Source organism: Fusarium coffeatum (genome assembly GCF_003316985.1).
Source record: "Fusarium coffeatum strain FIESC_28 chromosome Unknown BRIP53273_contig_39, whole genome shotgun sequence".
Lineage (NCBI taxonomy): Eukaryota > Fungi > Ascomycota > Sordariomycetes > Hypocreales > Nectriaceae > Fusarium > Fusarium coffeatum.
The window spans coordinates 31055-53885 of NW_022157836.1; the positions used below are offsets into that span (position 1 = coordinate 31055).

The 22831-nt window shown below is 49.0% G+C and overlaps 9 protein-coding genes across 9 annotated transcripts; 7 read left to right on the forward strand and 2 right to left on the reverse strand.

The window, feature by feature from the left end:
• Positions 1-77: 77 nt before the first annotated feature.
• FIESC28_01503 (uncharacterized protein) lies at positions 78-1492 on the reverse strand (the record flags this gene model as incomplete). Its single annotated transcript, XM_031155653.1, has 5 exons — positions 78-606; positions 655-1034; positions 1084-1154; positions 1202-1258; positions 1312-1492. 5 exons carry the CDS (start codon positions 1490-1492, stop codon positions 78-80), a joined length of 1218 nt encoding a protein of 405 aa, XP_031020131.1.
• Positions 1493-3319: 1827 nt separating this feature from the next.
• Positions 3320-4236, forward strand: FIESC28_01504 (uncharacterized protein; the record flags this gene model as incomplete). Its single annotated transcript, XM_031155654.1, has 3 exons — positions 3320-3614; positions 3668-3959; positions 4011-4236. 3 exons carry the CDS (start codon positions 3320-3322, stop codon positions 4234-4236), a joined length of 813 nt encoding a protein of 270 aa, XP_031020132.1.
• Positions 4237-4943: 707 nt separating this feature from the next.
• FIESC28_01505 (uncharacterized protein) lies at positions 4944-6023 on the forward strand (the record flags this gene model as incomplete). The annotated part of the gene is made up of 3 exons (XM_031155655.1): positions 4944-4988; positions 5042-5662; positions 5718-6023. The coding sequence occupies 3 exons, from the start codon at positions 4944-4946 to the stop codon at positions 6021-6023; spliced, it is 972 nt and encodes a 323-aa protein (XP_031020133.1).
• Positions 6024-8683: 2660 nt separating this feature from the next.
• On the forward strand, positions 8684-10687 carry FIESC28_01506 (uncharacterized protein; the record flags this gene model as incomplete). Its single annotated transcript, XM_031155656.1, has 1 exon — positions 8684-10687. The coding sequence occupies one exon, from the start codon at positions 8684-8686 to the stop codon at positions 10685-10687; it is 2004 nt and encodes a 667-aa protein (XP_031020134.1).
• Positions 10688-11777: 1090 nt separating this feature from the next.
• Positions 11778-12865, forward strand: FIESC28_01507 (uncharacterized protein; the record flags this gene model as incomplete). The annotated part of the gene is made up of 3 exons (XM_031155657.1): positions 11778-12217; positions 12267-12439; positions 12498-12865. 3 exons carry the CDS (start codon positions 11778-11780, stop codon positions 12863-12865), a joined length of 981 nt encoding a protein of 326 aa, XP_031020135.1.
• A 594-nt stretch (positions 12866-13459) lies between these two features.
• Positions 13460-16285, forward strand: FIESC28_01508 (uncharacterized protein; the record flags this gene model as incomplete). Its single annotated transcript, XM_031155658.1, has 2 exons — positions 13460-15241; positions 15287-16285. 2 exons carry the CDS (start codon positions 13460-13462, stop codon positions 16283-16285), a joined length of 2781 nt encoding a protein of 926 aa, XP_031020136.1.
• Positions 16286-17059: 774 nt separating this feature from the next.
• On the forward strand, positions 17060-18676 carry FIESC28_01509 (uncharacterized protein; the record flags this gene model as incomplete). Its single annotated transcript, XM_031155659.1, has 1 exon — positions 17060-18676. The coding sequence occupies one exon, from the start codon at positions 17060-17062 to the stop codon at positions 18674-18676; it is 1617 nt and encodes a 538-aa protein (XP_031020137.1).
• A 94-nt stretch (positions 18677-18770) lies between these two features.
• On the reverse strand, positions 18771-20159 carry FIESC28_01510 (uncharacterized protein; the record flags this gene model as incomplete). Its single annotated transcript, XM_031155660.1, has 4 exons — positions 18771-19001; positions 19050-19864; positions 19917-20089; positions 20143-20159. The coding sequence occupies 4 exons, from the start codon at positions 20157-20159 to the stop codon at positions 18771-18773; spliced, it is 1236 nt and encodes a 411-aa protein (XP_031020138.1).
• A 1017-nt stretch (positions 20160-21176) lies between these two features.
• On the forward strand, positions 21177-22727 carry FIESC28_01511 (uncharacterized protein; the record flags this gene model as incomplete). The annotated part of the gene is made up of 1 exon (XM_031155661.1): positions 21177-22727. The coding sequence occupies one exon, from the start codon at positions 21177-21179 to the stop codon at positions 22725-22727; it is 1551 nt and encodes a 516-aa protein (XP_031020139.1).
• Positions 22728-22831: the final 104 nt, after the last annotated feature.

Below are 22831 nucleotides of genomic sequence, written 5' to 3' on the forward strand. Positions count from 1 at the left end.
CTTTTTACTTAGTATACAGGTAGTGGTACCAGAATAGACTTGAAACAAAATGGATATTATATACAAAGAACGTAAATCTATCTAGGACTGTACATGACTTCTGTCGTAGAGACGATCTCAATCCCGTCGGGCTTGCCTGGTCTCTGGAACCTCGAGTTACTTCTTCCCATTCCGACACTGGCTCCCGGCCCAGAGACTAGAACCTGGTGATTCCCATTAGGATTCCCATTATCGAAGCTATTCTGCTGCTTGGGCCAAAGCGTAACCTCGTCATCATCCCCAACCTTTCTTCCAGATTCCGAGTCGTCGCCGGATTGGAGCTCGATAGCATCGGCTTGCTTGCGGCTGAGTTGACGTCGGCTGTTGCCCAAGGCATGAGATCCGCCAGTGTTTCCAGAAGGACCGTAGCTGGCGCCGTGGCTGGTGAATAGGTGTGGTAGAATGCGCTTGAAGAACGGCTTCAGAGAACTGGCGGACGCACAGATGACGCAACCTGTGAGTTCGGCGTACATCCAGCATAGTTCGTATGCCAGGCCCCAGGTGTAGTTGGGGCTGCTGAACAGCTTGACGGTGAGGATGCAGTTATAGATAGCGACGATAATCACGCTAGAAATGTCAGTATCTTCATATACTTATCGCAGGCTGGTTACTCACAAGCCACCAGTGGTGAAGAGAAACAGCAGCGACATCTTCTGTCGACGAGGAATCTGTAGTGGAATAACAATCCGTAGAGGGAGTAGAAGGATAACCAGATCCATAACAACATTCGCCACGGAAGCTGCCAAGAAGAACCCGAACTTGTCGATACATTTTCCTGTCGCCTGTGCCGCAAGATCCCAAGACGCCTTGATAGGCTGGCAACCGAACAAACTGATCATAGCGTAGATAAGTCCATATAGAGCGAAGAGGCTGATCAGGACGTAAATTATCATTCGGAAGTTTCGTTCGGGCGAGAGGCGTAGGTAGAAGAAGAGAAGGGAAATCTTGGCGAGATCGGAGGAGAGCATGTAGAAGATGTTGACTGGGATCGTCCACTAGGGAATATTAGATGTGGTAGTGGTGTTGCTTGATGGCTGAACGTACCTTGAGGAGAGCTTCGTATTGGGATTGTCTGACTTGCCAGAAGTTCGTAGCACAACCACCCTGAGCAACCACTATTCGTGTGAGTATAACGTTATCCATCGATGGTGGGTTGACTTACTGCCCATGGTACATGCATAGAATGCCCAGCATGCCACTAACGAAGCGCCAGTGAGGACTGATAACAGTTAGCTTTGATGACATCCCCGGTCACAGAAGGATCAAACTCACGATCATCTAGACGAAGAGCATTCTTCTGTAGTCGCACTCTCGTCAAGATCCTCAGTCCATAAATAACCGTTGCAAGCGTAAACAGACACGCTCCCAGAATAATCTGTACCGTAGCTCTACTACCGGCATCCCATCTGTCCTGGTTACCAGGCGGCTCCATCATAAACGGGTCGGTGTCCATGGCGAAGAATGCTCAAGCTGAGCCCAGCGAATTCGAGTATGGAGATGTATAACGTTGAGGAGAGGACACTACTTTGGGATGCTGCAGTTCGATATTAAAACACACAAAAGGCCATCGAGTTCCCCTTATTTTCCATCGGGAGGGAGCCGTTAATTAAGTTACGGGACGAGAAGGGAGATCTGCAAAGTCATGCCCTATTTGCTTTTTCACAATCATATGAGGAGCCGTTGTACATGTTTTTTTCTTTGACTCCACCTCATCAGGGATTGGCTTCCATTTGTACATCCCGGCAATAGCAGACCTGAAGAAGGGATTGGAAAGGTCTTGTCCGTAGCCGAGACTTATGCTTGCTTGTTCTGGCGTAAGAGAGTGAGACAAGAGGAACTTTCTTTCCAGAAGGTGCGTCTCAGGGTCCAACTCATCAATGCAAATTTCTTTTTCTCCTTTGGAATCCATCGTGATTCGTCCAGGACCTGCATGTTCTCTCTTCCTGATTTCAAAGATCCACTATGGCCTGAGCCAAGACTGTAGGATTTCTGGCCATGCGTTGAGTTAATGCAACTCTCGGTTGTTGACGATTTCCGGAAATATTCCCCCATCGACCTTGTCGATCCGTAACCGAACGTGGACCTGAGCCGTTATTGTGAGATGGGCACTTGCGTCAGGAACAGCAGGGCTGATGTTTATCCGGAGGATTGTTGGTTTCGCCCTCGGGGAAGCTTGGTAACCTTGTTGCCATCATGTTAACCTGGCAGCATTCACATGTGCGTATCTACCAACATGCAGGATGCATGAGTTATCACTGCGGGTACATCACGACGTCTCGTCACAGTAGCAATCCATTTGTTTTTTCCCGTGTCCCCTCGCAATATTCAACTTGTTTTGAAAATTTCAGCTCTTCAACTTTTCACGATACATCACTTTCCTTGCTTTGTCCAATGCAACTCGAAAATGACCTTCTTTGCTCTCATTTGCCCGGTTATACGGGCCCTGTTTCCACCGGAGGTAAGAGACGACAAGTGGTCCCCGCGTTGTGGGATTAGGATTCTTATCCTTGTCATAAGATCCACCAAAATTCCTTTTCGTGTTCCATCAGGACACTCGGCTGGCAATAAAGCTCAGACAATCACGGCCCGGAGCGTAAGTTTAAATGCGACCGTTGCGTTCTGCCCAACGCTAAGTTAATTCAATGCAACTGGTAGAAAGCGTAACGGTCAATTATCTTTCTCTCTATCTTCTCAACTAGTATGCAATTGAGAGAACAAGAGGATCCTCGTTTCCCCCCTATGCAAGGCCCGCAGCATACAAGCAAAGGCATTGGCCAAGATACCAAGTCCTTGTCACCCCCTGCAGCGTTCAGCTTCCTACATCCAGCGGAATGTAACTCTACAGGACCGGTAGGGATCAAGTTGACCCGATACCAAGGAAAGGATCCTTCCTTTTCGAAACGAAATCCGCTGCAGATGCGTCAAGCGAGATGCACTGACGCGCAAGAGTCTCTCCCATGGCACCGGAAGCGATATCCCCTCGGGGAAAGAGACAACGTCCCGACTCAGCATTCTTCCTGGTTGTTGATGATCTTGAGTCGAGATGACAAGGATTGCCCGTATCCATACCAAGGGGATGGGCTACCGTTGAAACCGTTGGCGAACTCCCCCATGCTTGTTCTGACCCTTACCAACGGAATTAAACCTCGGACCACTAAAGCTTGGCTTGTCTGAAGGTAACATTGACTCGCCTATATAATCTCTACCACAAAGTACTCCGTACAATCATCCGATCCCAAAAAGTAGCATTCTTCCATAACAATTTTTTAATACTCTAAAAATGGCAAACCCATACCCCTTTCAAGACAAGGTCATTGTCGTCTCTGGCGCCAGCCGAGGCTCTGGCTTGGCCCTCTCGCGATACCTCCTCACCCGTGGTGCCAAGGTGTCTATGGCAGCTACTTCTGAGGAGAACCTGAAGAGGGCCATCGCTGGCATCGAGCAAGATATTCCTGATGTTAAGGATCGTGTCATTTACTTCCCTACCGATGTCACCAAGCCTGATGATGTCAAGGCTTGGATCGAGGGCACAGTTGCCAAATGGGGTGAAGTGGACGGCGCCGCCAACGTCGCAGGTAAGATGAAACGTCCAGCAAATGAGTAATTAAGGTTCTGACACATCATGCAGCCAAGATGAACAAGAGCATTCATCCCATCGAGGATCTTGATCTTGATGAATTGAAGGAGATGCTTGACGTCAATGTCATCGGTACCTTCAACTGTATCAAGTATGAGATGAAGAACATGAAGCCTGGAGGCAGCATTGTCAACTGCGGTAGCCAACAGGTCAAGTACGCTTCTGGAAACATGGGAGCCTACGCCGCTTCCAAGAATGCTATTCGCGGCTTGAGTCAATCTGCTGCGTATGAAGGTGGCGCAAAGTACCCCAAGAACCCCATCCGAGTCAACCTTCTATGCCCGTAAGTCAACCCATATTATATTTACTGATTCTATCCACTGACATCGTCCAGTGGATGTATCGACACAGACATGATCAAGCAGCCTCTCCATTTGCCCAACGGTACAACATGGACCATGACTGAGGATGATAACTTGACATCCATTATCAAGCGATACTCCAAGCCTGAGGAGATCGCTGCTTCTATTGCTTTCTTGTTGGGAGATGAGAGCAAGTTTATGACCAAGCAGGAGATTTATGTTGATGGTGGTTGGATGGAGGCCAACTATGTTGGATAAATGTGCATAATATTAGCATAAAGAAACATAATTAGACAATCAGTTTATCGATACGCGATAAGGAATTTACCGAGAACAAGTCTGCATAACTGTAGCATAGTTGGAATTGTGCTATCTGGATATCGATAAGTGATAAGGCCCTTTCTGGACTAGCGTCTGTCATGGTGACGTGCCATCTTTTTAACATTTTGAAGGCCAATTTTCAAATCGTGCAGTTCAGCGCCATAGGGTAGCTTGTGTAGTAATAGAAGCACAACAAATCCATGAGCAAGATCTGAACCCAACATGTAGGTTGCATCTGTGATCTGATCGTTATAAAACTATCAAGCGTCTTATTCTAGCAAAAAGTTGATTTGTCAGTTAATGAACGCCGGACCTTTAGTATCTTGGAGCATGATACTCTTTTCTTACATCGTCAAATTTTGCTCTTGCCGAAATAGGAAAGTGCACAACTTGGCAACTCGAGTTACCACACTGTTATTCACCATAGCTTATGGTAAACCATAAGACCTTCAATCCATCTTCTTTACTATTACTCGATATGGAAAGAGCATATCTTGGCCTATGAACGAATCTTCAATATGATTGTTAAGCATTGCATCCGATTGTGATATTTAAGAAGGCGTCAATTCTGTTTGAACTCATCTCACCATCACAATCACTTTCATTTCATCTCTTATCATTTTGACACTCGCCAAATACTCATAATGGAACCCAAGAATACTTTCAAAATTATTCTCGGAGCTGCACCAGTAAGAAGAGCGACAGCCATGCCAACGCTTCCAAGACTAATAACGATCTACAGATTGGTGACAATGCCGTCGACACTATGGCACGCTTCTCTACCCCAGACGAAGTGAATGGCTTCCTAAACGTCTTCGCTAAGCATGGCTACGACGAGATTGACACTGCTGCCGTTTACTCCCCTGGAGCTCCTTACACGTCCGAGCCCAGAATTGGCGCCGTCTCAGCAGGTGATCGGTTCAAGATCGACACCAAAGCCGATTGGTTCCAAGGACACACGAAGGAGAGTGTGTCGCGCGACATTGATAACTCCCTCAAGAACTTAAAGGTTGATCAGATCAATCTTTACTACCTTCAGCTCCCTGAGCGCAAATACCCACTTGAGCCCGTTCTTGAGACTCTCAACCAGGCGCATAAAGATGGGAAGATCAAGGCCTGGGGCATCTCGAATTATCGCGCGGATGAAGTTCAAAAGACACTCGATATTTGCGAAGAACATGGATTTGTCAAGCCGAGCGTGTACCAAGGTCACTACAACCCAATTGTTCGTGGTGGCGAAAAGGAATTGTTCCCTCTCCTACGCAAGCATGGTATCGCGTTTTACTGCTACAGTCCTGCCGCGGGTGGCTTTTTCGCCCAGAAGCATAAAAACCCCGACCCAGTGTCGCGATTTGCAGGCTTGGTAAGTATTGCGACAGAGGTCTCGGAGATAAAAAGCTAACTATCACGCGTGTTAGACGCCCGTTGGAAGCGTGTACGTTGGCATGTACGTCAAGCAGTCAATTGAAAGCGCTGTGGAGAAATCGCTACAGGTGGCGGCCAAGTACGACATCAAGGGCCACGCGGCGGCGCTTCGATGGACGGCTCATCACAGCATTTTGAAGGCGGAATATGGCGATGGCATTGTTATCGGTGCGTCGAGCTTGGAACAGCTTGAGAGCAATCTCAGTACGATTGAAGAGGGTCCATTGCCTGATGAGGTAGCGGCTGCGATTGATCAAGTCTACGCAGAGGTTGGAGACGAAATCGCGTACCATCTGTAGGCTAGAACAGACAGCCAATCATATGAGGACGAATGAGTTTGTCATGGTACACTAGGCTCAATAGAGTAGGAGCACTTCTTGGCAAAGATCACTGAGCTGACTCGACTCGACTCGGGCGCTGACAAATTGGCCTGAACAATTGAAGTTGGCTGCGCATCATTAATTGGGAGGACGTCTCGGTATTCATAACAATAAATACACTCTCAACAAGCAATTCGGAAATTCTTTCCAGCGAGTATATCCATGGATTTTATTGTTGTAACGGATCCCGGCCAGCGCGCCTCGGCCAAGACGAGCCGCCGAGTCCATGCTCATGCCGCCCGAGTGGCTCATGCGAGATCACGGAGGAGACATATGGCCGAGTACAATAAGACCAAGGCAAATCTTGAGCAATGTGATACAGATCAAGTGACCAGAGATAACTCAAAACCAAATGATACACCACCCAAGTCGCAAGATCCATTACCGCCGATACCGCGCAATTTGGTTGGAGATCTGGAGCCAGACGGCATCTCACGTTTCCGACAGAATCTCTCGCCTTTGGAACACTTCATCTTCGATCACTGTAAGTCGATTTAGAGTGAATATCTAATTCCCGAAGTCACTAAGACGAGCCGTAGATATCCAAACTGTCCTACCCGCACAAATCTCTTACTGTCCCATAGTCATGGGTCTGAAAGAGAAAGTCATAGATATACGAAGCCACTGGATGTTCTTCATATCCAGTGATCCTATTATCTTGCGAGGGTTCTTGTTAGCTGCTTGTCGCCATTTATCACTTGTCGACCTGCAGGATCAGTACGATGATATGGCTATCAAGTACAAGTTATCTTATCTGCAAGGACTGCAAAAATGCATGTTCGTCGACAAACCTTCATCGCGTCGGGAAGCTGTGTCGATGACCACAGTGCTGGCCTTTGACGAGGTAAGGCGCCCCTGTCAAGAAGACTTCATTCACGATGACAGAGATATTTACGCCGAATAGGTGATATGTGGAAATCACACGCTGGCTGCGAAGCATGTACTGGGAGCTGTCAACATGATCGAACAAGCCGGAGGCATACAAGCTTTGGAATTGAACAACGTGGTCCGATACATCCTTTGCAGTCTACTCTACGGCAAAAGACTTGTAGATCGTGATAGAGATCTGTATCTCACGACGAAGTTTTTGACGCCTGACTCCATATGGCCATAGCATAATACCATCACGAAATTAATCTCTCAGAAATAAAATCAATACATTCCCTGTATCCCTCAATCTACCGATCGCGAGTTGAATTCAGGGTAAACTTCGTTGTGACGAGTTCCGTAGTACAGATCTCGCCGCCCTCGGTATTGGTGGCGGTTGTGTAACCCTAACAGCAATTTGGATCGGTATGCAGTAAGCTAAGCGAATAACGTACTCAAGGTTAAAAAAATGCATAGTTGTTTATTTGGGCAGACTGGGGTGGCGGTAAGACATTTCCTTATTAAGGATCGTGTAAGACCTTTTGATATGTTTACTGAACCACAAATTGCCGCGAGATCCTTGCGAAGGCGAGGAGCCGATCTCCAAGGGACCAGTTTGTCTCCTTCGAGTCAATCTAAAGTCTGGTTATGTGGTTAGATTGGTGGGTTTCATGAGTATACTGTCTTGTGTTATCGGCCTCAATTTGGTGAAGGATGCAGACAAGCTTTACTCAACCACTACAAAACATTCATAGAGAAACAACATCTCACGATAATCTAGCGGTCGGGAGTTTGAAATGAGATGGCTGGTCTCAAATTTCCCTACGGTCATTTTGTGCCGTCTCAAAGGGATGCAGAATTGTTTGTCTTAAACATGGGCAAAGCTTATACGCTGGACTAGTTCAGCCTGCAAGCCAACGAGTCTGGGCATCGGCCTGCGGCAAGTCAAAATCCACTCTAGGTATGAAGTTGGATGAGTCCAGAGAGTCTAATTGGATCTTTACTGAGGAAAGGTTGTGACTAAGGCGAGGTTCCGAGACAATGTCTCATCCAGCCCTTCTTTCACCAACTGTCAACTTTGGCGGTGAAATGCCCTTTGAAGGCTGAGATGAACCTCCGAGGCCAAGAAAAAGATCCCTTGACCTCCTATTGTGAATGAGTCCGGTGTTCTGGATCATTCATCCATCCCTTCAAGCATTGGTTTGCCAAGCCGGCTACCATAAAAATATCCGTGTCTAATTCCGCAACAATATTACCACATTCTTTACCCAGATACGAAGGTCAGCTGTGACGCTAAACAAATATGCATAATTGAAACATTTGTGAGGGGCTTGTCTCTCCCGTTGTCAGTACCAGACCGCCTTCCTCTGGTAATCCGATCTGGGGGAATATCGAATTTCCCCAATTCCAAACCTCCCTTCCCCAGATTCCAGAACAGACTATCGTGTCTAGTTTGAGGGAAAAGAAGGGCCCCAACGGACATTAGCTCCTTAGCATAGAGACTCAAGGGGTTTCTGAGATAGAAAATTGAGTATAAGAAGACGCTCAACTCCCACTCCAAATCAGTTCTTCAGCTCAACCAGCATCACTCTTTTACAGCTCGGTTGCACTCGACACTCTTTACTAACCCAACTATCTATTCACTCTTTAATTGTTTTTGTTTTTTTATCCAACTTAATACACTCTCTTTTTCTGTGTCTCGATCTATCAAGATGAGATACTCCAACACTCTGTCCGGTCTTCTGACCGTGGCCATGGGCTCTGGTGCTCTGGCTCAGATGACTCCTGGTTCCACCACTGAGGACTTCACCACCACCACTGGTGGCATGAACGTCCCCACCTCGGTCACCACTGTCCTCCCCGACACCGTCACTGACACCACCACCATGACCCTGACCACCATGGTCAAGCCCACCAAGACCGCCAGCCCCGAGGTCTGCGCCTACGAGTGTGTCACCGTTTACGACGAGTGCTGCGCCATCCCCGGTGCTGACATCGCTGTCTGCAAGGAGAGCTACACCGTCTGCCTTGGCTTCAACCCCTTCGACGTCCACCCCTACGTCAAGCCCGCCGCCTGCAAGCACGACTCCTACCCTCCCAAGCATGAGGGTGGCAAGTGCAGCATCGGAAGCGGAAGCTGCTTCACTCCTGAGATTTGCGGTTACGAATGTACCACTGTCTACGATGAGTGCTGCTCCTACCCCGGTGCCGACATCGCTGTCTGCAAGTCCTCTTACACTGTCTGTCTCGGTTACAACCCTCTCGACTCCAAGCCCTCCACCTGCAAGCACGACAAGCAGTACTACATCGACTTCGAGTACAAGCACGACGAGAGCTACTTCTACGAGAAGTACAGCTCTCACTACGAGACTGGCCACTACTCTTCTTCTTCTTCTTCTTACCACAAGGGTTACTACACTGCCGAATACTGCTGCCTCGAGTGCACCACCATCTACGATGAGTGCTGTGCTGTCCCTGGTGCCGATATCGCCATCTGCAAGGAGAAGTACACTGTCTGCCTTGGTTACAGCCCCTTCGATGTCCACCCTTGGGTTGAGCCTTCTGTCTGCAAGCACGAGGAGTCCTACTACAAGGAGTACGAGAGCAAGCACGGCGAGGACTACTACAACTCCAAGTACGACAGCTACGGCAAGAAGGAGGTCAAGTACACTGATGAGGAGTGCTGCTTTGAGTGCACAACTGTCTACGATGAGTGCTGCGCTATCCCTGGTGCTGATATCGCTATCTGCAAGGAGGAGTACACTGTCTGCCTTGGTTACAGCCCCTTCGATGTCACCCCCTTCGTGAAGCCTACCGTTTGCAAGACCGGCGGCTCTGGCTACAACTCCAAGGGTAACAACAAGGGCGACTACTCCAACAAGGGTGACTACTCCAAGCACGGTTCCGACGAGGAGTGCTGCGTCGAGTGCACCACCGTCTACGATGAATGCTGCATTGTCCCCGGTGCTGATGTCGAGATCTGCAAGAAGGAGTACACTGTCTGCCTTGGTTACAGCCCCTTCGATGTCACCCCCTACGTCAAGCCTACTGTCTGCAAGCACGGAGACAACCACGGTTCCGACTCCAAGGGTAACAACAAGGGTGACTACTCCAAGGACAACTCCAAGTCTGGCTCTGAGGAGGAGTGCTGTGTCCAGTGCACCACTGTCTACGACGAGTGCTGCTCCATTGACGGCCACGACATCGAGACCTGCAAGTCCGAGTACACTGTCTGCCTTGGCTACAACCCCTTCGATGTTACCCCCTTCGTCAAGCCCACTGTCTGCAAGCACGGAGACAACCACGGATCTGACTCCAAGGGTAACAACAACAAGGGTGACGACTACTCCAAGACTGGTGGTGACTCCAAGGGTGACGACTACTCCAAGACTGGCGGTGACTCCAAGGGTGACGACTACTCCAAGACCGGTGGTGACTCCAAGGGCAACAACAAGGGCGATGAGGAGTGCGCTGTTTCTTGCACCACTGTCTACAAGGCCTGCTGTGACGCTTCTGGTGCTATCCTCGAGACTTGCAACGAGGCTTACACCGTCTGCCTTGGCTACAACCCCTTCGACTCCCACCCTTACGTCGAGCCCAGTGTCTGCAAGCACGACAAGCCCTCTCACGATGATGTTGTCATTGTCTCTGGTGGTGAGCGTGTCCGCCCCGTCCTGGCTCTCCTTGCCATCGGTGCCGTCGCTCTGCTCTGTTAGTACCCCCTCTCACCCCCAACGTGACCTCATACTAACCTGTATACAGAAATGCATCGTGTCTAACTAGCGCACGCACATTTTTCGCTTCGACGTTCTATTACACACTCCGTTGCACTTGGGGCTGTCCGCGACTTTCTCTTCTTACTTTCTCAGTGGGCTGTCTGTTCTGCGCAGTGGGGGTTTTTAAACTATTATCATTTCATGATCTTATGTTTTATGGGTGCTTTTCGCCGGGGGTATAATCTTGGCATAAAATAGTTCACGATAGACACGTATGTAATATCGACGACTGGATAGAGATTCTCTGGATGATGGGGGTTTATTGGGGGGGACTTTGGGGGACTAGTACATGTATTCCATAGTCCGTTCTAGACTCTGTTTCCAGAGGTCAATTTACTTCTCTGTCAACTACTTGATTTGTTCAAAGATGACGTGACTTTTGTTTCTCTTTGATTGCTCATGAAGATCCTCGTTCTATTTCTATAATTGTCTGTCCTTGCTCAAAGTTTGTCAAATGTAACTATAACGTTCAGCAAAGTGGCAGATCAGTTCTGAGTTTTGACTTTCACAATGTACCTGGCCTTAATTTCCAGTGGCCCTGTAAGAAACAGTGGAGGAATTACGGCATTTGGAGGAGCATGAAACTTGTGTACCCCGGATTCACTGATGTGCATACGGAAAAGATTAATCCATCGAATGGAACGTCGCGTGCATGTTCTGGACCTGACATCAAATAGATCGATATAGGCCTGCTATGCTTATTTGAGTTACTCAATCTGTGGAAACGGCAGATGACTTGAAACGGCTGAAACCAACAGCGGAGGTTTACCTTCCGGGGTAGCAGGCTAAGCTCAACACTAACACACGATGGACCCTTGCTAGAAGAGCTCGTATTTTCAAAGACCAGGTTAATTCCACCAATCATTCGAACCAGACAACAGTAAAGTTAAGGTTCAAGGCTGCAATGAATCTACATGAAGCGATCCAAACATGGGGTTTGATGGATATATAAGTACTACACTGTAGGCATTCCTTATTGTCACTTTGGACTCACCATTGGCTTGTCTCAATCGTCCTTGTACACATCACAATGAAGCTTCTTGCAACTTTGAACTTCGTCGCTGCGGCGCTGGCTGCCAGTCGAACGACTGCACCAGCCGGATGTATCACCGTCAAGAAGGGCGGTCAATTCGGCACCATCCAGTCAGCTGTCAACTCTCTTTCCACCACTGCGACCGGAACTCAATGCATCTTCATCGACCAAGGTACCTACAATGAGCAGGTCCTTGTTCCTGCTCGCAAAGCCCAACTGACTATGTACGGATACACCACCGATACGAGCGGCTACGCTGGCAACAAGGTTACCATCACTGCGCGAAAGAGCCAGGCTGATGGTCTCAACAATGATGGAAGTGCAACGCTTCGTGTCAAAGCTGCCAACTTTAAGCTTTACAACGTCAACGTTGCCAATACCTATGGAAAGGGTAGCCAGGCTGTCGCTCTGAGCGCTTACGCTGACAGTGGTTACTAGTAAGTGCTTTGTGACAGGTGCCGAGGAGTATTGCTAATTCTTTTGCAGCGGCGTTGCCCTCACCGGATTCCAGGATACCCTCCTCGCCAACGAGGGATACCAACTGTACTCCAAGTGCATGATCGCCGGTGCTACCGACTTCATCTTTGGCCAGCGCGCTTCCGTATGGTTCGAGAAGACCGATCTTCGCGTTGTCTCTGCTTCCGTCGGCTACATCACCGGTAAGTCTAAGTCTACCCCAAGCCCCAATTGTCCAGTGTCTTTACTAACAAGCAACAGCAAACGGCCGCGACTCCGACTCCAACATGTCCAACTACGTCTTCAACAACTGCAACATCGCCGCCGCCGCCGGAAACAACGTCGCCAATGGTGCCTACTACCTCGGTCGACCCTGGAGACAATATGCCCGCGTCACCTTCCAGAAGACCAGCATGAGCGCTGTCATCCACCCTGCTGGATGGTCCATCTGGAACAAGGGCGAGGAGAACACTGGCCACGTCCAGTTCAATGAGTTTGGCAACACTGGTGCTGGCTCTACTGGTCAACGTGCTTCGTTCTCCAAGAAGCTTGGCTCTGCTGTGTCTATCTCGTCTGTTTTGACTGGTAGCTACACTTCTAAGGGCTTCTATGATGGTTCTTATATGTAGATCAGGCGAAGAGATGGTGCAGTTGATCTGCATCAATATGATGCTATTCCATGTATATATTAAAGCCAATTAAATATCGTTGTTTTCGCATTTCGTCGGTTCGCAGTTCTGTCATTTCGCATTCCTGTTAGCAGGCAGCCCGGTCATGTCTGGCTGCTGTCCGCTATGGGGGATTTAGTGCGCCTGTTAGTGGAGGTCACCCAGCTCAACCTCAGCGACAGCCAAATTTCTACCTCCATAGCAATCTGTGACCCAAGAAGCAATCGACAGCAACATGGGCCAAACGATAAGTTTGGGCAAGTACTGAGCCGTAGAAAGTCCGAAAAGCGCAAAGCCGTCATGAGTTTGCCCCATTACATAGCCCACTTGGGTGTTCCACCAGCATCTCCAACTCGGGTCAACAGTAACCGACGGCTAGTTGTAGCGGCAAACGACCTGATGACCTATCTAGGACTGTTCTCCTTTCTCCAAACCGATGGATCGGTTCTTCCCCAATTTAATTATTGCTTGGTTGGTATAAAAGATGACAGTCGTCGGCCTACCTCAGTGAACTAAATCCTTTGTTCTTTTCATTTTTGCATTTCCGTCATCATCATGTCTTTGCAAGTAACTGACGTGCGCTTCGAGCACTACCGTGAGCCCAATACACTGGGTGTCCATGAGACCAAACCACGCATCTCATGGCGCGTCAAAAACGCTCCACCAGAGTTTAAACAGGATTACTGCAGTATCCGAATTGTCAGACAGGAGGGCACGAGTCCTTGGATGGTGTCATCCCACTCTTCTTATTTGGGATTTTTGCCAATAGTTGAGCCTCTCAGATCCCGCGAACGATGCACTGTCTCAGTCAGCGTGCGGAGCAGAGAGCACCCTGAATTCACTGAGTGGAGTGAGGAAGCCACGCTAGAAACAGGCCTTTTACAGCGGGGTGACTGGCAGGCCAAGTTCATCTCGGCACCTTGGGCAAACAAGGGCAATGATAAACCGAAACCAGAAGATCTTTTTCGCAAGAATTTCTCGGTGCAAGACAAAGTCGAATCGGCGAGATTGTACATCACTGCTCAAGGCGTTTATGAAGCTGAGATCAATGGGCGTCGCGTCGGCGATCATTTCTTAGCGCCTGGCTGGACTTGCTATAATGACCGATTGAACTATCAGACGTACGATGTCACTGAGCATATCAACGGAACCGACAACGATCATTGTATCGGTGTACGTGTCGCTGAGGGGTGGTTCACTGGTCGATTGAGCTTTGAGGGAGGTCGAAGGAATGTGTATGGCGATCGAACTACCTTGCTTGCGCAGCTTGAATTGCGCTTCGCCGATGGCTCTGTCCAGACCATCCTATCAGGTGATGATTGGACCGTGGCCCAGGGCCCGATCCGCCAAGCAGAGCTCTACGATGGAGAGAAGTATAATGCTACGATGGAGTTGCCGGGATGGTCATCTGCAGGCGATGTGACTGGGCAGTGGGAGAAAGCTGAAGAGCTCCCTTTCATACCTGAGAGCATTGATCTGGTCGCAGCTACAGCCGAGCCTGTCCGTCGCATTGAAACAGTCCAGCCTGTTGACAAACTTACAACTCCGTCTGGAAAGACCATCATTGACTTTGGTCAGAACCTGGTAGGATATGTCCGCATCAAGCGCGTACAAGGTGAGCGCGCACACAAGGTTACTCTGCGACATGCCGAGGTGCTCGAGGGTGGCGAGTTGGGCACGAGGCCCCTTCGCCAGTGCGCCGCTACGGACATTTATACACTCCGAGGCGATGCAGAGGGTGAGACCTATGAGCCAAGGTTCACCTACCATGGCTTCCGCTACGTCCAGGTTGAGGATTGGCCATCCTCGGACGACGTCTCACAGGCTCTTGAGGCTGTCGTCTGCCACACCGACATGGAAGAGCAAGGTAAATTCGCATGCTCAAACGATAAACTCAATCAGCTATTTAGCAATGTCCGCTGGAGCATGCGAGACAATTTTCTCTCAATCCCCACAGATTGTCCCCAGCGCGACGAGCGTCTCGGATGGACTGGTGACCTGGCATTATTTGCACCAACAGCCACTTTCATCTACGGCTGTTATCCCATCCTGAGAGATTGGCTCAAGGGTGTATGGTACGACCAACAGCAGCGAGACGGCATTCCGCCAATGGTCTCGCCTAACGTTTTGGACAAGTGCAAGATTTGGGGTCCTATTTGGCCTTGCGCGATCTGGCACGATGTTGTCGTTCTCGCGCCTTGGGCTTTGTATCAGGAAAGTGCCGATGACAATATCTTGGCTGAACAGTTTGAGTCTATGGAGACCTGGCTTAGGGTCATTCCGAGGAATAAGGATCGGTGCACTCACTTATGGGACTTTAATGCCGATCAGCTTGCGGTGAGTGCACATCCAACAAGGAACCAACGTTTGCTGACTTTTTAGGACTGGCTTGATCCAAGTGCGCCTCCTGACGATGCCGCGAAAGCTACAACAGACCCCACGTTAGTCGCCAACGCATTTCTCATCCACTGTCTCGACATCATGGCAAACGTTTGCGATGTCCTTTGGAACAAGAATTTTGAAACCCTTAGGAAAAAGGATGAAGTTCTCCGTTGGAAGAAGGATGCAAGCGCTAAATACAAGACGTGGGCGGAGAATGCACGAGCCGAATTTGTACAAGAATATGTTACTCCGAGCGGCCGTCTAGTATCCGACACCCAGACTGCATATTCCCTCGCCGTCTGCTTCAACCTACTCAGCGAAGAACAACTTCCTCGTGCTGGCGCCCAACTGGCGTCCATTGTTCGACGCAACGGTTTCCGTATAGGCACCGGCTTTGCGGGTACGCCATACGTATGCGAGGCCCTCGTCCGCACAGGTCACAGCAACGTCGCCTACTCAATGCTTCTAAACGAGCAGTGTCCCTCTTGGCTATACGCCATCTCCATGGGCGGCACAACAACATGGGAGCGATGGGACAGCATGCTTCCCGACGGGTCAATTAACCCCGGAGAAATGACTAGCTTTAATCACTACGCTTATGGAGCCGTGGCAAAGTTTATGGTTGAAAGACTTGCTGGACTGCAGCTGGTCGAACCTGGATGGAAGAAGTCTAGGATGCAGCCTGAGATTGTGGGTGACTTTACGTGGGCTTCTGCATCGCATCTTACGCCTTATGGTATGGTGTCTAGTTCTTGGAAGATTGAGGAGGGTGAAGCAGGGGCGAAGGTGTTGTATGTGGATGTTGAGGTACCTGTCAGTACGACAATGGAAGTGGTTCTGCCTGAGGGTGAGGGAACCAAGGTTGAGACTGTTAAGTCGGGCAAGTGGTCTTTTAAGACAGAGTATAGGGGGGATGTTGAGTGGCCTGTGAAGGAGACCAAGTTTATCTTAAACAAGATCTTTGAAGAGGCTCAGAAGGCGGAAAAGGACGACGCTTAAGCATGAGATCAGAAATGAGACCTCTCATAGTTCTGTATACAACTATAGATTAACGCCCTGCCTCAATAGATGCTTGCATGAAGCCATGATAATTGCAGACTCTTAGGATATCACGTTTGTTGTGTAATACCCAATGTTTGCTCCCTCCCTCGGGTTCATATTCTGACTATTGAACGCCATCGGTATGATGTCCTCCGTTGTCTCGATCCATCGAGATGCGAAGATCGAGACCTTTGACAAGATTCTTCAATCCTTGAGTCATGAAATACTACTCCTCTTCTAATGGCTCGTTATACCCCAGATTCATCCACAACTCGGTGCATCAGGTCCCGAGTCGCTGGGTCTGTTGGATCATTAAAGTGATGCATGATGGATCTGGGTTGCATCGGAAATACTTCGCTTTCAACACTACCAATAGGAAAACTCCAAAGCCGTAGCCCCAAAATGTCGCGCCGGCTTTGGATACCTCTTATTGGCAGATGAGCGATCTATTCCGACGCTAGCATCATGTTCTCCGACCAGACCGGCCTTCCCCAGGTTCCATTTGCGGGGCCCCAGAAGACCGAGGGGGAAATTGAGCGATTAGGTTAGCCGTGTCATGCGGAGAGATGGTACGATGCTATTCGTACCGTTTTTGCCTTCATAAATCCTTCTATAAACAGAGAGATCTGCTCTCCATCTTCGTTCTCCATTCTTATCTCCACAACAGTCAATCCTTCTCATCTATCATCAACTCAATCGCTTCATTGATTGAGGCTATCCTCATACTGGATCATGGAGAAGCCAGAAGCAGCCGCTCACCTCGAGCAGTCTGAGTCCAGACCCAGCATCTCGCCCAACCATACCCGTGGTCATGCCATCCAACATCAAGAACACAGCCGAACCTACCTCGAAACCCTCCGCAAAGATCCATGGCTTCTACTCTGGATCGCCGTTATGCTCTGGACTTTAATCGTCCGTGGCTTCGAAAACCAATCCTCCGGCTCCGTCATCAGCATCCCCGTATTCAAGCGACGATTCGGCGAGCCCAACGAGAAAGGAGAATACTTTATTGAGACAAGCTGGCAATCCGCGCTTAGTGGTGGTTCTAATGCTGCTGCTATCTTTGGTGCTTGGGCTTCGTCATATGCGGCTGATATTATTGGCTTCAAGTCTGTTATTCTGGCGGCTGCTGCTATCAATATTGCATCCGTTGGAGTTGAGTTCGCTTCTACATCTATCGAGATGTTCTTTGCTGGAAAGATGGTCAACTTCATCGCTATCGGAGCCTTTCAGAACCTCTGTACTGCATATGTTGCTGATGTCTCGCCACTGGCTATTCGATCCACTGCTATCGGTTTCTGTAACCTCGCGCAGTGCATTGGTCCTTTTGTCTCCGCCATTATGTCCAACTTCAGTTCGCAGTGGGATAGCAATTGGTCCTGGCAGTCGCTGATCGTTGCGCAATGGGGCTTCGCAGCAGTTGCACTCGTTGGTCAAGTCTCAATGCCCGAGTCGCCCGTCTTCCTTGTTCGCAAAGGCAAGATGGAAAAGGCTCGACGTGCTCTTGAGCGCATGTACTCTGACCCTGAGGACGCCTCCGGCCATCTCGAGCGTATCAAGTTGACGTTGGAGGAAGCGGACTCGAAGAACCTTGGTTCCTACATGGACTGCTTCAAGGGGATCAATCTACGAAGAACCCTCATTGCCATCATGGTCTTCCTGTCTGAACCCATGTCTGGTCTGGGCTTTGTCTCCAACTACGGTGCTCTGATGTACCAGTACCTCGGAATTAGCGACAAGAAGTCCTTCGAGATCCAGATCGGCGCTCAGATTCTGTCAATGTCCGGTGCAACCATTGCCTTCCTTGTCGGAGACTTCTGGGGTCGTCGACCTATGTACATCATCGGATGCGTTGCCCTATCATGCCTTCTCATCTGCATGGGTATTTCCGGGTCCGTCAATACGACCGCCGCTGTGACAGTTTCTGTTGGATTCTACACAATGTACAACTTTTTCTATAACGTTGGAGTTGGTTCAACTGTGTACACGCTGGCGGGTGAAGTTCCCACCTCTGCCCTACGAACCAAGACGATTGCCATTGCCATCTCCATTTCTTCAGCTGTCAACACCATGTGGTCGTTTGTCGCGCCTTACATCTTTAACCCTGAGTATGCCAACTTGAAGGCAAAGATTGGATTCATCTTTGGTGCGTTCATGGTCGGATTCGCCGTCATGGCTTACTTCTGGGTACCGGAGACTCGCATGAGGAGTTATGAGGAGTTGGATGAGCTTTTCCAGAACAAGATTCCTGCTCCCAAGTTCCGAAAGACGGTTACTATGGCTGAACGCCGTGCTGAGGAAGCCTACGCGATTGAGAATGGAGTGAATGAGAAGATTCGAGATGCTTAGTCTGCAACACCCTCTACGTTGGTAATAGTTACATCAGCTTCTATGACGCCATTTATTTATTCATTTAATTAAGCATGTCCCTCGTGATTTATGTTCATAGTTGCCACTGTATATCCTCAATCATAGCCTGCGTAATAAGACCCCGCTCAATATGATCATCTCCAAATGAAGGAATGGTCTGTGGACTTGGCCAACTTTCATCTGCCTTCTCTTCAAGGGTCAGCGCATGAGCAATAAGAAATTTGACCATCCACTTGTCGAATCTGTACGATTCGGCGTTGATTGACTTGACACAGCTTTTCTGGAAGACGACTAGGCGATTGATCTGTGTCGCATTAGTATGAACATGAGGTGACAGAAACAGAGCTCTTACCATTCTCTCCACGCTTGGCCAATAACTTCGTAGCTGCACCAAAGACTCAAGATTCGATGCAAGCCGAGTCCGTGAGTCCTCTAGTTCATATGGTTCCCCGAAGAGGAAGGTGTGAAGTAGAACTGACGAGGATACAATGGTGACATGGCCCACGATGTTATACACAGCCTCGGCACCGGTGACTTCTCGGGACGCCTTTAGCACGTCGCAGACGATGGCCGCATGAGCTTTACAAGAGTCCGAATACTTCTTGCCGTTTTTCGTGGGTGGTCGACGACGATCCAAGCAGTGGTAGTATAGCAACGTATAGTAATGATGGTAACCGAGATGGAAGGCAACAAAGACGCGACCTAAACCACGTTCCACGAATGCCGCCAGATTTTCTCGACTGAACTTGAGATTGGGACCTAGAACCTGCTCAAAGGCTCCAAGTTTGTGTTCAAGACGTTGAACAGCGTCATCGATAAGAGCTTCATTCCACTCGACTGAATCTGCCAGGCTCTGCTGAAAATTCTGTATCTCGGTGTATATCTCGACGGTGTTGACCATGTGACCCCATAGGCCAGACCTCCACTGGAAGTCGGGGATGTCCGGGTCACCTGGTTTCATGTTGTAAAAGACATATTCGTCCATCGGTGCTCTAGGATGGCTGGCCTGTTGTCTAAACTGGCGTGAGACATTGGATCCGCTGCTGGCCCAAGTGTCGATTATGAAACATGTCCAGTAGATGCGTCTTTTAACTTCACGTGTTGGTCCGTCGTCATTTTCGTTGCAGACTCCTAGATTCAGGAGCTGCGTCATTCGACTAGCAAGACCTGGTTAAGAATCAGTCATGAAGCCCAACAAGAGTATCATAAACATGTGTACCAAAGTATAGCGATTCAACATCCGCATTGCCTTCGCCAAAGAAGTTGTTGCCGATCAAAATACAAGCTTGGATATTCTCAAGACAGATGTTCTCAAGATCTTCCTTAAGCGCTGCACAGGCTTTGGCCCGGTATATAGACCCGCGAGCGACTATGTCTGGCTGTGTAGCGAACCTGTCTCTGCGTTAGGCCTGGTTTGACTGGAAGACTATAGAGCTTTTGAGTACCTTGCCGACAGACCCATCATAGCGAGTAAAACAGGCTGAGATACCGTACCCTCGACGACACGTGCTTTGAATGTGGGTTCATGAAATAGACTGTGAGGCGAATCATGCATGAAACGAAAATACAAGTTGACAAGGTACATCGGTTCGTCCAATGCATCAGATGATAGGCTCTTCGGAATAGTCAATGGCTTAGGTATCTTTGTGCTCTTTGCAGCTGCTGAGCATTGTAACCCTCGCTGCACGCACGGCACACAACCTTGATCCACTGTTCGATCGCATCTCCTCTTCCCCACTCTACATTCCGTGCATGCTGTTGGGGGTCTCATCCGTTCTGTTTGTTAGCTAGCCGGCTAGAGCAGACATGGCGATTCATTGTGGTACGAGTGCAGGTTTATTGTTGTTAGGGATATCACTCATTGAGAGAGCGGGGTGAAATTATTGGCTCGCCACTAACTAACCCGAATGCGATGATCCCTCGTACTCATCGCGAGAAGCTTACCCTCGCGCCATGGTGAAATTGAACCACCATCTTGCGGTAAAACGATATTGGGGAAGCGTAGTTGATGGTTTGCTACTTATCCTAGACTACTCTTATAGCGAGCTTATCAATCAGAATTTGGAACTATTGCCACAAAGAGAAGGTGTTCATCATGACAACTCTAGCCTCCGCCTTAACAGGACCAGACCCACTGCGCCCAACTTCGACATCCGCCCTATCGAGACATGTTAACGGCGACCCAATTTCTCTTAGTCAAAAGATATAACTAGACTTGGGAGACTCTGGGGTAGGAATTACTAGCGAAGAATTCAACAAGCCATTATATAATGGATACTCGACTTGAGCAGTTTTTGCTCCACCACATCCGCCTTTCAACGACAACATGTCCAGTAGTCGCATGTTCAACGCAGCATCCAGAGCGTTCGGATATGAGCTACTATACCGAGTAGAAATCCGAAATCGGGCCTGGTTCTATATAATAAAGGTAAAGAGATCCCATGGTTCCCTTGTCTGAACTCATGTCAAGGATCTCACCATGTACAACACAATGGATCAAATCAAACCAGATCCTCAGCCCGAGGCCGCCGAATCAGCCTCATCGACCAAATCCATTGAACAGAACCCAGAGTCCGGAAACACAGAACTCGAAAGAGCCCTCCATGGCCGCCATCTCCAATTCATCGCCATAGGTGCTGCTGTAGGTACAGGCCTTTTCATCGGAACAGGAAACGCCCTTGCAACAGCCGGTCCAGTCTCTCTCCTCATAGCCTTCATCTTTGTCGGAACACTGTTGTTCTCTGTAATGACAGCGCTCGGTGAAATGGCTGCGTATATTCCTGTCGCAGGTGCATTCACCACATACGCGACGCGATTCCTTGACCCAACATTCGGGTTCGCGATGGGCTGGATTTATTGGTTCAGCTGGTCAATCACTTTCGCACTGGAATTGACTGCAGCTGGATTGATTATCCAATATTGGGAGAAGAGTCTGAATATTGGAATTTGGATCGCTGTCTTTTGGGTTCTTTTCACAGCGGCTAACTTCATGCCTGTTCGCTGGTTTGGAGAATTCGAGATGTGGTTTTCGAGTATCAAGGTCGTCACGATTATCGGATTCATTATCTTTTCAATCTGCGTCAATGCAGGCGTTGGCGACCAAGGGTATCTCGGGTTCAAATACTGGAAAGACCCTGGTGCCTTCAATGAACATATCGTGGAAGGCGGGATTGGACGCTTTGTTGGCTTCTGGTCCGTCTTGATCACCGCGGGTTTCAGTTATCAAGGGTCTGAGCTAGTAGCTATCGGTGCGGGCGAAACCAAGGATCCTCGAAAGACAATTCCTTCTGCCATGCGTTGGACCTTTTGGGGCGTCTTTTCCATCTTCATCGCGACGGTCTTCTTTCTTGGTCTCAATATCCCTTCAACGAACAAGGACCTTCTTAGCGAGGGTCACGACGCTTCAGCATCACCTCTAGTTATCGTTGCTCAGTTAGCGGGAGTTCCCATTCTGCCATCGATCCTCAACGCAGTCTTGTTGACGGCTGTTTTGACTGCTGCCAACTCAGACGTGTATTCAAGCAGTCGAATTCTCATCTCCCTTGCCGACTCAGGCCATGCTCCATCCTTTTTGAAGAAGACGAATCGGTTCGGAACGCCATACAATGCTGTCTCTGTCTGCGCAGCAGTTGGATTCCTTTCGTTCCTCAATCTGTCGAACAGTGGTACAGTCGTATTCAACTGGTTCCTGAGTATTACCTCGGTTGCCGGATTTATCGCCTGGGCCATCATTTCGCTTTGTCACATTCGCTTCATGAAGGCTCTTTCGCTTCAGGGAATATCACGGGCCAGCCTCCCATACCTCGCACCCTTCCAGCCATATCTTTCCTGGTATGGTCTCTTCTTCAGCACGTTGATTATTATTACCAGTGGCTTTGAAGTGTTCATCGAATGGGATACTAGCAAGTTCTTTACGAACTACATCAGCTTGATCTTATTCCTGGCCATGGTTATTGGCCATAAGTTGCTATTCAGGACAAAGACGGTTCCGCTGGATGAGATGGATCTTATAACGGGAACAGAGATCTAGAATAGCTGTGGAGTCGGGATGAGGTGGACAATTGGGTTGTGGCTTTTTGCTTTCTCCAATAAAACGCCCAAGAGTATAACTAAAGTTAGCCAGTACCTTCATTA